The sequence below is a fragment of the Dama dama genome, chromosome 2 (assembly GCF_033118175.1).
Source record: "Dama dama isolate Ldn47 chromosome 2, ASM3311817v1, whole genome shotgun sequence".
NCBI classification, from domain to species: domain Eukaryota; kingdom Metazoa; phylum Chordata; class Mammalia; order Artiodactyla; family Cervidae; genus Dama; species Dama dama.
In genome coordinates this window covers 23,330,629-23,344,109 of record NC_083682.1, presented here as the reverse complement: position 1 = coordinate 23,344,109, position 13,481 = coordinate 23,330,629, and the positions used below count along the sequence as shown (strand labels likewise).

Below are 13,481 nucleotides of genomic sequence, written 5' to 3'. Positions count from 1 at the left end.
TGCCACTTGACTATGTGAAGTGATGATGTTATTATATCATTTCATGTTCATAAACTAAAATCTTGGCCTTGATGTAAAATTCTTCTGACTTGAAATAGGTTGGAATCCAGAAATTTGGAGGAAAGAAGAGTGCTCAAATAATAGTAGAAATGTTTATTTTGACTGCCTTTAAAAGTCCAGACATCAGTGTTTCTCTTAAACTTTATGAAATATCTTAATTATAAGACTGTTGAAGTCTATAATTTCTATTCTAGTTCAACAAGAATCATAGTTTGTCCTAGAATGACAGTAGATGTTAAAGAAATCCCCACATTATGCATGTCCTCTGATGACCATTAAAGAATTATCTCAGCAGGATTACTCTCTGCCTCACACACATGCACATGCATATGTTCATAAGTCTCTCTCTCTCTCTCTCTTTCTCTCTCTCTCTCTCTCTCTCTCTCACACACACACACACACACACACACACACCAACACAAATGTACACTCATTTCCTTACTTTTAAATTTAGAACCTGCTGAGAAGAAAATGGACCCCGGAAATCACTCCTCAGTGACTGAGTTCATCCTCACTGGGCTCACAGAGAAACCAGAGCTCCAGATTCCCCTTCTGGTCTTCTTCCTAGGAATCTACTTAGTCACGGTGGTGGGGAACCTGGGCATGATCACATTGATAGGGCTCAGTTCTCAGCTGCACACCCCCATGTACTATTTCCTCACTAATTTGTCCTTTATTGATTTCTGTCAGTCCACTGTCGTTACCCCCAAAATGCTGGTGAACTTTGTGACAGAGAAGAATATCATCTCCTACCCTGAATGTATGACTCAGCTCTATTTCTTTATTGTTTTTATTCTTGCAGAATGTTATATGTTGGCTGTAATGGCATATGACCGCTATGTTGCCATCTGTAACCCCTTGCTTTACAATGTCATCATGTCTTATTATAACTGCTTCCATCTCACAGTGCCAGTTTATATTTTGTGCATCTTTGAATCTGCAATCCATACAGGCTTTTTGTTGAGACTTTATTTCTGCAAGGCCAATGTGATCAATCATTATTTTTGTGATCTCTTCCCACTCTTGGAGCTATCCTGTTCTAGCATCTCCATGAATGAATTACTGGCTCTAGTTTTTAGTGCTTTTAATATCCTGATTCCTGTTTTAACAATCCTTGCTTCCTACATCTTCATCCTCTCTAGCATCCTTCAAATCCACTCCACTGAAGGCAGGTCCAAAGCCTTCAGCACCTGCAGCTCCCATATCTCAGCTGTTGCTGTTTTCTATGGATCTGTAGCATTTATGTACCTGCAGCCATCATCAGTCAGCTCCATGGACCAAGGGAAAGTGTCCTCTGTGTTTTATACCTGCATTGTACCCATGCTAAACCCTCTGATCTATAGTCTGCGCAATAAAGATGTCAAATTTGCTCTGAAGAAAATTCTGGACAGTAGAAAATGTGGATGAATAGATTCAATGCCATAGTGTCATATCAGAAATATCCTTTTTTTGCTGAGATATGCAATGCTTTAGTTTTGTTGTTCAAATTTTTGGAAATTCAGAATCATTTTCTTTTATAATACCTTTCCCAAATTCTCTCTGGGCCACTTCCATTGAATCTGTGTTACAGTGACTATGTATGGAGAAATAACAAGAATAAAGTAAAAGATTCTTAAGAATTAAAGAAGTTCCAGTTTGATTTAAAAAAATACAAACAACAATTATGATGATCATCATAAAATAATAACATACATGATTGAGATAGTATAAAATATCAAGCACAAAGCCCAGTACTTGAAAGTAGATAACTTCATTTAATATTTACAGTTTTCTCTCAGGGCAAGCCCTAGTATTATTTTATTTTAAAATCTGAATAAACTGACATTTAGTTTCAGTAAATGTCCAAGTTCCCAAACATAATAAATGACAAGGGTCTAGAATGTCTGGCTCCAGGACCTGTGATTTTACTCAAAGTGATTTATTGGCCCCAAGTAATCATGGGTAAGTCTAAGGTCTTCCCAGTAATTTCCTTCTGCACTTTAATCTACAGTTCCTTATAAAACTGTCATTTTCTTCTCTCTCTCCAATCTTAGTATCACTTTTGTTTCATTTGATATAATGAAAATAATCAAAATATTTCAAATCTGTCCTAATCAAAGGAAAAAGAAATCAGTTGGAGAGTTACTGCAAAATCTTATGATAGAAACTCACTAAAAAGACTCAAATTTTCATGCTCAACACCAACAATTTTTATAAAAGCAGCCCAACACATTTTTATCTCTATACAAGTAATGATGTACTATTTATGGAAAAACTACTCATAGGAGTGCAAAAAAGCCATAATTTACAAATAATTGCCATTCCACATCAATTTTATCTCAGAAACATTTCTTCTTTCCCCTTATATGATTCCTTATTTGCTTCTGGGCATTTTACTACCTGGTTACTATAAATTCGGGTCTTCCCTGGTGCCTCAGTGGCAAAGAATCTGCCTGCCAATGCAGGACAAGTGAGTCTGATCCCTGGGTCAGGAAGATCCCTTGGAGAAATAAATGGCAACCCACTCCAATATTCTAACCTGGGAAATTCCACGGACATAGGAGCCTGGTGGGCTATAGACTATGGGCGTCAAAAAGGAGTCAGACATGACTCAGAGACTAAACAACAACAACTATAAATTCTCATGAAATTCTAAACACTCAACTGTCTTCTGTCTCTTCTCAGTTCAAAATATTTACTCATTAATAACAGGTCAATGTTCTTGGGAAAGTGTTTAACCTTATTCACCTGTAGTGTCTGCTTAGGGAACAAAAACATTTATAACATAATATTATTTACCACCCTTGTATCTCATTATCCATTAATTAATTGAGGTCAGACATTCATTTTCCAAGTGCTCTCATTATTTGACTTAATTTTAATCAGTATTTTAAAAGAACATAAATGGCTACAATTAAAACTCCTATCCTTCCAATTAAAATTGATTTAAAAAAAACCTCCTATCTCAGACATGATTCCTACTCTGCTATATATGTATTCTAGAATATATATGTGTACACACACACACACACACATGTATATATATATTCCTTCAGCTTGTGCAATCTTGATTCCATAAGCTGGAAGCACAAACTTAAGAATTGATGCTTTTGAACTGCTGTGTTGGAGAAGACTTAAGAGTCCTCTGGACTGCAAGGAGATCAAACCAGTCAATCCTAAAGGAAATCAACCCTGAATATTCACTGGGAGGACTGATGCTGAAACTGAAGCTCCAGTACTTTGGCCCCCTGATGCAAAGAGTTGACCTATTAGAAAAGACCCTGAAGCTGGGAAAGATTGAAGCCAGGAGGAGAAGGGGACTACAGAGGATGAGATGGTTGGATGGCATCACTGATTCAATGCACATGAGTTTGAGCAAGCTCTGAGAGATGTGGAAGGACAGGGAAGCCTGGTGTGCTGCAATCCATAGGGTCACAAAGAGTTGGACATGACTGAGTAACTGAACAACAACAATATATATATTCATCTAAATCAGAACATATAGCTATTAGAACTGAAAGAATGGAATCTATGGGTATCTTAACACTTTTCAGGATGTACAGCCACAGAAAAAATATCTGTTTTTACTTTTTGTTTACATCTTTTCTGTGTCTGACTTTTTGTTGTTGTTGTTGTTGTTCAGTTACTCAGTCATGTCCGACTCTTTGTGACCTCAGGAACTGGAGCATGCCAGGCTTCCCTATCCTTCACCAGATCCTGGAGCTTGCTCAAACTCATGTCCACTGAGTCAGTGATGCCATCCAACCATCTTGTCTTCTGTTGTCCCCTCCTTTTTCTCATATGTTCAATCTTTCCCAGCATCAGGGTCTTTTCCAATGAGTCAGCTCTTCACATCAGGTGGCCAAAGTATTGGAGCTTCAGCTTCAGCATCAATCCTTCTAATGAATATTTGGGATTGATTTCCTTTACGATTAACTGGTTTGATCTCCTTGCAGTCCAAACGACTCTCAAGAGTCTTCTCCAACAACACAGTTCAAAGGTATCAATTCTTTGGCACTCAGCCTCTATGGTCCAGCTCTCACATCCCTACATGACTACTGGAAAAACCAAAGCTTTGACTAGACAGATCTTTGTCAGCAAAGTAATGTCTCTGCTTTTTAATATGCTCTCTAGGTTGGTCACAACTTTTCTTCCAAGGAGTAAATGTTTTTTAAATTTGTGGCTACAGGCATCATCTGCAGTGATTTTGGCATCTACTGTTTCCATTTCTTCCCATCTATTTGTCATGAGGTGATGGGACTATGGACGGAGGTTCATGACATTGTACAAGAGACAGGGATCAAGACCATCCCCATGGAAAAGAAATGCAAAAAAGCAAAATGGCTGTGTGTGGAGGCCTTATAAATAGTTATGAAAAGAAGAGAAGTGAAAAGCAAATGAAAAAAGGAAAGATATTCCCATTTGAATGCAGAGTTCCAAAGAATAACAAGGAGAGATAAGAAAGCCTTCCTCAGCGATCAGTGCAAAGAATGGGAAAGACTAGAGATCTCTTGAAGAAAATTAGAGATACCAGGGAACGTTTCAACCAAAGATGGGTTCGATAAAGGACAGAAATGGTATGGACCTAACAGAAGCAGAAGATATTAAGAAGAGGTGGCAAGAATACACAGAAGAACTGTACAAAATAGATCTTCATGACCCAGATAATCACCATGGTGTGATCACTCACCTAGAGCCAGATATCCTGGAATGTGAAGTCAAGTGGGCCTTAGAAAGCATCACGATGAACAAAGCTAGTGGAGGTGGTGGAATACCAGTTGAGCTATTTCAAATCCTGAAAGACGATGCTGTGAAAGTGCTGCATGCAATATGCCAGCAAATTTAGAAAACTCAGCTGAGGCCACAGGACTGGAAAAGGTCAGTTTTCACTCCAATCCCAAAGAAAGGCAATCCCTAAGAATGCTCAAACTACTGCACAATTGCACTCATCTCACACACTAGTAAAGTAATGCTCAAAATTCTCCAAGCCAGGCTTCAGCAATACATGAACCGTGAACTTCCAGATGTTCAAGCTAGTTTTTAAAAAGGCAGAGAAACCAGAGATCAAATTGCCAACATCAGCTGGATCATCAAAAAAGCAAGAGAGTTCCATAAAAATATCTATTTCTGCTTTATTGACTATGCCAAAGCCTTTGACTGTGTGGATCACAATAAACTGTGGAAAATTCTGAAAGAGATGGGAATACCAGGCCACCTGACCTGCCTCTTGAGAAGAATATACGCAGGTCAGGAAGCAACAGTTAGAATTGGACATGGAACAACAGACTGGTCTCAAATAGGAAAAGGAGTATGTTAAGGCTGTATATTGTCACCCTGCTTATTTAACTTATATACAGAGTACATCATGTGAAACACTGGGCTGGAAGAAGCACAAATTGGAATCAAGATTGCCAGGAGAAATATCAATAACCTCAGATATGCAGATGACACCACGCTTATGGCACAAAGTGAAGAACTAAAGAGTCTCTTGATGAAAGTCAAAGAGGAAAGTGAAAAAGTTGGCTTGAAGTTCAACATTCCAAAAACTAAGATCATGGCATCTGGTCCCATCACCTCATGGGAAATAGATGGGGGAACAGTGGAAACAGTGGCTGACTTTTTTGGGGGTGCTCCAAAATCACTGCAAATGGTGATTGCAGCCATGGAATTAAAAGACGCTTACTCTTTGAAAGGAAAGTTATGACCAAACTAGATAGCATATTAAAAAAACAGAGACATTACTTTGCCAACAAAGGTCTGTCTATTCAAGGCTATGGTTTTTCCAGTAGTCATGTGTGGATGTGAGAGTTGGACTGTGAAGAAAGCTGAGCACCGAAGAATTGATGCTTTTGAACTGTGGTGTTGGAGAAGATTCTTGCAAATCCCTTGGACTGCAAGGAGATCCAACCAGTCCATCCTTAAGGAGATCAGTCCTGGCTGTTCATTGGAAGGACTGATGCTGAAGCTGAAACTCCAATACTTTGGCCACCTCATGCCAAGAGTTGACTCATTGGAAAAGACCCTGATGCTGGGAGGGATTAGGGGCGGGAGCAGAAGGGGACGACAGAGGATGAGATGGCTGGATAGCATTACCGACTGGATGGACATGAGTTTGAGTAAACTCCGGGAGTTTGTGATGGACAGGGAGGCCTGGCGTGCTGCGATTCATGCGGTCGCAGGGAGTCGGACACGACTGAGCGACTGAACTGAATTGAACTGATGGGACCAGATGCCATGATCTTAGTTTTTTGAAAGTTGAGTTTTAGGTCAGCTTTTCACTCTCCTCTTTCACTTTCGTCAAGAGTCTCTTTAGGTCCTCTTCACTCTCTGCCATAAAGGTGGTGTCATCTGCATATCTGAGGTTATTGACATTTCTCCCAGCAACCTTGGCTCCACCTTGTGCTTCATCCCGCCAGGCATTTCACATGATGTACTCTGCATATAAGTTAAATAAGCAGGGTGACAATATACAGCCTTGACTTTACCAAACTCCAAAATCTCTTTCTCACTTTTTTCATTTGACACAGTGAAGTAACTGTAAGTCATTGCCTGCTCACCTATAAGGTGCATTCCAGACACACACATTGCCCTTCAAACATCCCAGAATCCTGCAGCCCCAGCAAATCCAATGCTAAAGAAACCATTTAATTGGGGGCACTTTGCTTGAATCTGAAAGAACTCTAGGGAAGTTATTCAAAACAAGAGATCTTCTACCCTTCATTTTTCTAAGAAGTCCATAGACTAGCAGTGACAAGATCTGAGAGATTTTCTTTAAAACGCATAATATCAAGCCATTTATGAGACTTACTATCACAAACTTCTTTTGATCAAGATTCTTAGGTTATTCCTGTGCACATTAAAGGTTTAGAAGTTTTCAAAAAATACTGATATCTTATGTTATACTCTTAAAATTTTGACTTTATTGACATAGGGTGTATCCTGGGTATTGAAATAATAATAAAATAAACTCCCTTGTTAACTTGAAATGAGTATCCAAAATTGAGAAACACTAATGCATGAAAATGTAAACTGATAATAATAATTGAACTGATATATTTAACTATATTTCATAGTATTTCTCCTCACCTGAGTGCCCAATTTACTTTGATTCAGTTAAACCTTATATTATTTCCCATTTTCTTATTTTGGAACAAAAAATGAAAATATACAAGAAAATGCAAAAATAGAAGGAATAAGAAACAAAGGTACCTAATAAAATGTTTCTTTATATATAGCAACTAGAATTTTTAATAGTGAGGACCTCAAAAAACCAAATATAGCATAAATATTCTGAATTCTTACTTGAAAACTTTAAATCCAATTATATATAGGTTTGACTTTTGAATCTATATTTGCTATTTACAATTAAAGAATTAAATGTATTTTTATACAAGCTTAATTAATTTACTTATTATCTTAAAATCTATTGTCCTATTACCATTAAGACAACTTGTCAGAAGGTTTTCCAGGTGGTGCTAGTGGTAACGAACCAGCCTGCCAATATAGGAGATATATGAGATGCAGGTTCAATCCCTGGGTCTGGAAGATCTCCTGGAGGAGGGTATGGCAATCCACTCCAGTATTCTTGCCTGGAGAATCCCAGGGACAGGGAAGCCTGGCAGGCTATAGTCCGTGGAATTTCAAAAGAGTCAGACATGACTGAAGTGACTTAGCATGCATGCTTGCAACTTGTCAAGATGAGCCACAATCCTCTAAAACCTTTTATTCACAAAGTGGACTGGGAACCAGTAGCATTGGCAAGGAGTTTGTAAGAGATGCAGAATCTCAAAATCTCAAATACTCCTCAGAACCACTGGATGAGGATATACATTTTAAAAAGTCCCCCAGGTGATCCTGTGAAGAAATCTTTATCACTAACTGATGAGTTCAGGATTGACAAACAATCCCTGTTGAAGGAAAAAATTAGACAACTGGGATCATGTCAACAGCAATTGCTTCTTTTCTCAAGAGCTTATCTCCTGAGAAATGGAAATCCTTGGAGAGTATTTGACTCCATGCTATTTAGGTTGCCTGGCATAGCTAAATCCAGGACACACCTTCATAGCACAATGATCACAACCACTCAGGGGACAACTGAGAAAGGTGCAGATGTTTGCTACCTTGAAGCTAAAAACACACACTGAAGACTTAGAATTGGAGATGCTGACCTGTGATGCAGATCAGCTTCAAAAGTGACTCTAAGACCAAGGTTGTCCCTGCCCCCTCAGCACTAAAGACAGCAGAATGCTGGATTCCTATCACTCCCAACACTCACACTAGTACTATTCTTCCCTAAGAGCACGTTTCCAACGAGATTTGGCATTGTAGTTTCCAGAAGAAAAAAAGGTGTGTTGATTTTACATTTTCTTTTTGAGACTTTAACTATGAAAGTAATAACCATTGGCATTTAGGCAAATATTCCACAATACAGTCATTCACATAATTATCAATTTATTCATAGCATATTTTTAACTTGTTAAGATGTGCCAGATGTGGGCTGTTTACTGACCAGAGGAGAACAAGTCTGATTTGTTCATCATCTGATTTATAGAGCAAATGCAGTCTGAAAACATGCTATTTAGAAATGGAAGATTTGTTGAGCATGTAGTAAGAAAGTCTAATCAATTTCTAGGAATTTGAGGTTTTCATGAAGATATTAATTGTAAATGAGATTAGAAAAGAAAAAAAAATATTTAGCAGACAATAGAGATAATGGGATTGTAAGACTATTTTTTTTCATGTGAAATAATGAAAACATGAGTAAATATAAGTCTAGATAGGTTGAGAGAATTTACTTATTCTAGAAAAAGAAAATTTTCTGAATTTGAATATAAGTTTCTGAAACTGAAAAGAGCTCGATAAAAATTGAGTCTGGAAAGTGGAAAGAGGTGGTGTAGATATTCATACTTTGTCTTAAAAGCCATGAAGAAAATCCTTTCCCTAATGTCCCTGAGTGGTTCATTATCTGATTTATGGTTGAGTATATTCAATGATCAAGAACTGCCATTTCTAAGAACCCCAATTTTTAGAACATTTTCCCTTATATCTAGTGAAGGGTATATTCTTTGATCTTTCTTTTTTAATTAATTGATTAATTAATTTTACTTTACAATATTGTATTGGTTTTGCCTCCATACATAAAATGTCTTTCTTCCGTTTAGATCCCCTTGAGAAGTTGTTGCTTAGTTGATAAGTCCTGTCCAACTCTTTGTGGCCCCATGGCTGCAGCATGCCAGGCTTCCCTGCCCTTCACTATCTCTTGGAGCTTACTCAAATTCATGTCCATTGAGTCAGTGCTGCTATCTAACCATCTCATCCTCTGCCACCCCCTCCTCCTTTTGTTTTCAACCTTTCCCAGCATCGGGGTCTTTTCCAATGAGTCGGCTCTTCTTAACAGGTGGCCAAACTACTGGAGTTTTGGCTTCAGCATCAGTCCTTCCAATGAATATTCAGAGTTGATTTTCTTTAGGATATATCTCCCTTGAGCTATATCTGCTAAGATAGACAGATAGACAGATAGATCTGTTAAGTATCCCATTACCCTCACGTATTTTCTAAGTTCTTCACAGTTTTTATTTGCCTTTTATCTTGTCAACATCTCTCCTTAAAAAGAATTTCTATAACTCCAAACTCCAGATATAATTTAAGTGTAGCACAGTGCTTCCTAACCTAATTGCACACATAGAAAAGGGTAATATTGTGTGAAGTGGCAGGTTAAGGATCAGGCTGCATATGGCCAGTGGTGACCAACTTAGCACATGAGGAAGTAGGTTCATCCCCACTTCCAGATATGTTAAGAACCCAAGACCTTTGAACCCATATGATGATTTGTGGCTTTGTAGTTCCATGGAACTAGTGTTAGAAAGCTATATTATTAGGTTACTACTGATCATATTCTAGATATTGTGTTTCTACAAGTATAATCTGAAACTAATTTATTAACCAGCCACTTACTTTGTGGGTTTTATTGAGTTAATAATGAATTGACCCCTTATTCTTTTCAGTTGAATTGCACCCAAAGCTATAACCAGTATACAAAGAATTGGGTTTTTTAAAATCTAAATTTTAAACATAACAACTCTGCTTGCTAAATTTCAGTTTATTTGTTTTAAGTGTTTTCAGTGTCTCTATTCATGTTTCCAGTTATTGTCCTTCCTCAGGGTCTAGGTTGTGTGAACTTCAACAGTTTTGTTGACCACAGAGTGTGCGCTACACTGAAGGGGACTGGCAATCTTCAAGCTCAAGCTTCACTGAGAAAAGAAAAATTTCACAGACAGAGTTTGAGCCCCAACTGCACTATTCTACCTTTACTCCTTCCTATCCCCTTTAAAATTCAAATATTGAAAGGCCAGTAAAGTGTGTTTTGTCATTTTTAATGTTTAGTGATCTCATCTCATATTTTGACAAAAGACTTAACCCTACTTAAGTGGCCAGCTACTTAATTGGCATTGCTATACGTATCCAATTCTTAATTTTTCTAGTATATCTAATCTATCTATATACAATAGGGAAATCTCTATCTTTAATTGATTCTTATGTAAGTAGGGTATAATAACTTGTTTCAAAAGAAATATAATATTCAGACTCTCAGAGGTAGATCCTATGGTCATTGTGTCAGGACTAATAAATAACAGAAGACATTTTGAAATAAAAATTCCAAACTATTCAGTTCCCTAGCTCTGAATCCATTAAGAGATCTATGCAAATTTGCATGCCCCTCTGAGTTTTCACTCCAGTTTTTGCATATTATGCTACTTTATGATGAATATTAGGCCACCTTAGTATCATATTTAATTTTATATTAGTAACTATGTCTTTGTAGCTTTCATACTCTAGAACAGACCTTGCTTTGTGGTAAAATGCTGTCTCATGAATTTTTGCTAAATTATTGAGAAGAGAAAGAAGGAAGAAGGAAGCAGAAGAAGGATAAAAGGGAGGAAAGGGAAGAAGGGAGGAAAAGAAATGAGAAGACAAAGGAAAAAAATAGGAGAGAAAAAACAGAATGTTTCAAATTCTCCACCTAAAGCATGCTGCTACACTGACTTTGTGTCTTCCAATTCAGTAGTTCCCAAACCTGGCTATCATCAGAATTACACTGGCAATTTTATTGGCTTGCTTGTTTTAAATTACTTTATTAAAAGTTCAGATCTTTTCAAATCCTCAAAGATTCTGAATCCCTAATTCTGATGTTAGGTTAGCAAATGTATAATAAATATTTCTCCAGATGAGTTGAGAGAATTTGGAGAGCTGATGAATAAAAACTTTTGAGAACATTTTTAAAGATAAAGAAGAAACTAAGAAAATATATTTTTTTAATATACGTATCAAACATTAGAGTAAAATATAGACAGTGGTACTGCTTATGCAATAAAATGGAATTTCAATAAAATGTTGAAGGTTGTTAACTCTGGAAGTACCAAGAGTTTGTGAATTATTTTGAGCTGTAAAGGTAACCTTTGGGAGAAGAAATAGATGCAAAAATTGTTTATCAGTGATCTTCTGCAAATATTAACATTCCAGAGCAAAAGAGTATAAGGAAAATGATTCAGGAAATTTTATTCTTAATTATAATCATGTTTTTGTTTTTTTGTTTTTTTTTTTTTTTGCAGTCATTATTTTTGCAGATACTTTAAGCTCTCTAGGTGACTCTGATGATCAAACCATATTGGGGAATCCTTGAATTAACAGGCACTCTGTGTTCAGATATGTTATTCTATATCTGACTGAAAAGTGACCAGCCCACAGAACTCCATCTTACCCACAATAACATCAGGAGAGCCAGTGACACTTGGCTGTGTGAAGTGAAGTGAAGTTGAGTTTCTATCATGTTCACATTGAGTAACTAAAATATTGTCCTCACTGTAAAATTCCTCTGACTTGAGATAGGTTGGAATCTAGAAAGAGAGTAATTTTCTGATGGTGTATGTATATTTTAAATGAACCCAGAAACAAGGAGGAAGAGATATAGGAATGAAAGCCAGACATGAACATGTTAGACATGCAGTTGTTTCTTATTATGGTTTAGGTTAGTTTTCATTTCTCTGGTGAATAAGAATATCAGTATCTTTTTATGTTCTTGTTAATTATTATTTTATCTTCATCTATGATATATTTGTTCACATAGTTTTTTTATTTTTAACTTGTTTGACTGTCATCATGTTATTGTCTTTTCAATATTATTTTTCATACTCAATAACAGTTCATAGTGCTTTTAATATTCTAATAATGTATTTTGAGGAATAGTTTTTAATTTTAATAAAAAGAATTTATCAATATTATTTGGTTAGTATGTGTGTGTGTTCTTTCTAACAAATTCTTAGACTAGTCCAATATGTTATATATTCTTTAGTGTTTCCTCACAAAGTTTAACAGTTTAGTCTTTATGCCTAGATTTAAGATTCACTTCAATTTTTTTATTTAGCTGTGAGGTAGAACAATTTAGATTTTTTCTTTTCAATTTGTATTCAAGTAGAAATTTTGCAATTTTATTTTGACCCATATGTAATTATAATCTGCTTACTGCTTAACAGAATAGGAGACTGCATTTCTGATTCTATATCCCCTAATTTTATGACAGTTTTAATACCCTTTTAGTTAATGAAAGATGAAAAAGAAAAAGTTTAACCATTATAATTGCTCTTTCTGTATTTTGAAGTGTGTAATTATCTTCTATTTTCCAAATAATAGCATAGCATAACAACAATAAAAACAGCTATTGTTATTATTACCATTTTCAGATTGCTAATCTTTTCTAATTAGACAATGAGATTATTTTACTATTCAAAGATTATCAAGTAGTAATTGATGAGTCAGTAGATGAATGCAGACACTTGCACTTTAACTCACAAGCACAATTCATATATTTTTTCTTCACAAACATGCCATAGTTCACAGTGAATGCTGTTTGTGCTGTTTTATTTTAAAAATAACATTAAAAATTGAAGATTTTTACATAGAAACCCTGTTTTATAATTATCAGAAAAAATAATTACAAAATCTGTTTTGATGTGTCTCTTTTCTCCTCTGACAGAAATTAAATTCTAGTTAATAAAAGGTTCTGCACTTACATGAGATTTTCTCACTCCAGGTTGATGCTTAACCAGCTTCTGTCATTTTTAATAGGTCCTGTAAGATTTCAAATTTGCAAACCTGAATTGGAAAAAAAGTACTTAAAACAGATGAATGTTTGAATTAAGGAATAGCCATTCAAATAGGTAAAATAATCACTATTATGGCTGAAAAATGTGTAAGTGAAATAGCTTAATATATTTTCTGTCAAACTGTAAAAACATTTTATTAAGAAAATGTTATTTAGAAAATTTATCCAGAATTTAAACTTTCCATAGAAACCAAGGAAATATTCAAACAGTTAACCTTCTGTGTAAGGTAACTTTAATAAACAAGGCATAAAAAAGACACATCTTCAAAACTGTCCCTTTCTC

The 13,481-nt window shown here is 36.0% G+C and overlaps 1 protein-coding gene across 1 annotated transcript; it reads left to right on the top strand.

Moving 5' to 3' along the window:
• The first annotated feature begins 498 nt into the window (after positions 1-498).
• Positions 499-1,467, top strand: LOC133068111 (putative olfactory receptor 8G3). Its single transcript, XM_061159175.1, has one exon. It carries the CDS (start codon positions 532-534, stop codon positions 1,465-1,467), a length of 936 nt encoding a protein of 311 aa, XP_061015158.1. The 5' UTR covers positions 499-531.
• Positions 1,468-13,481: the final 12,014 nt, after the last annotated feature.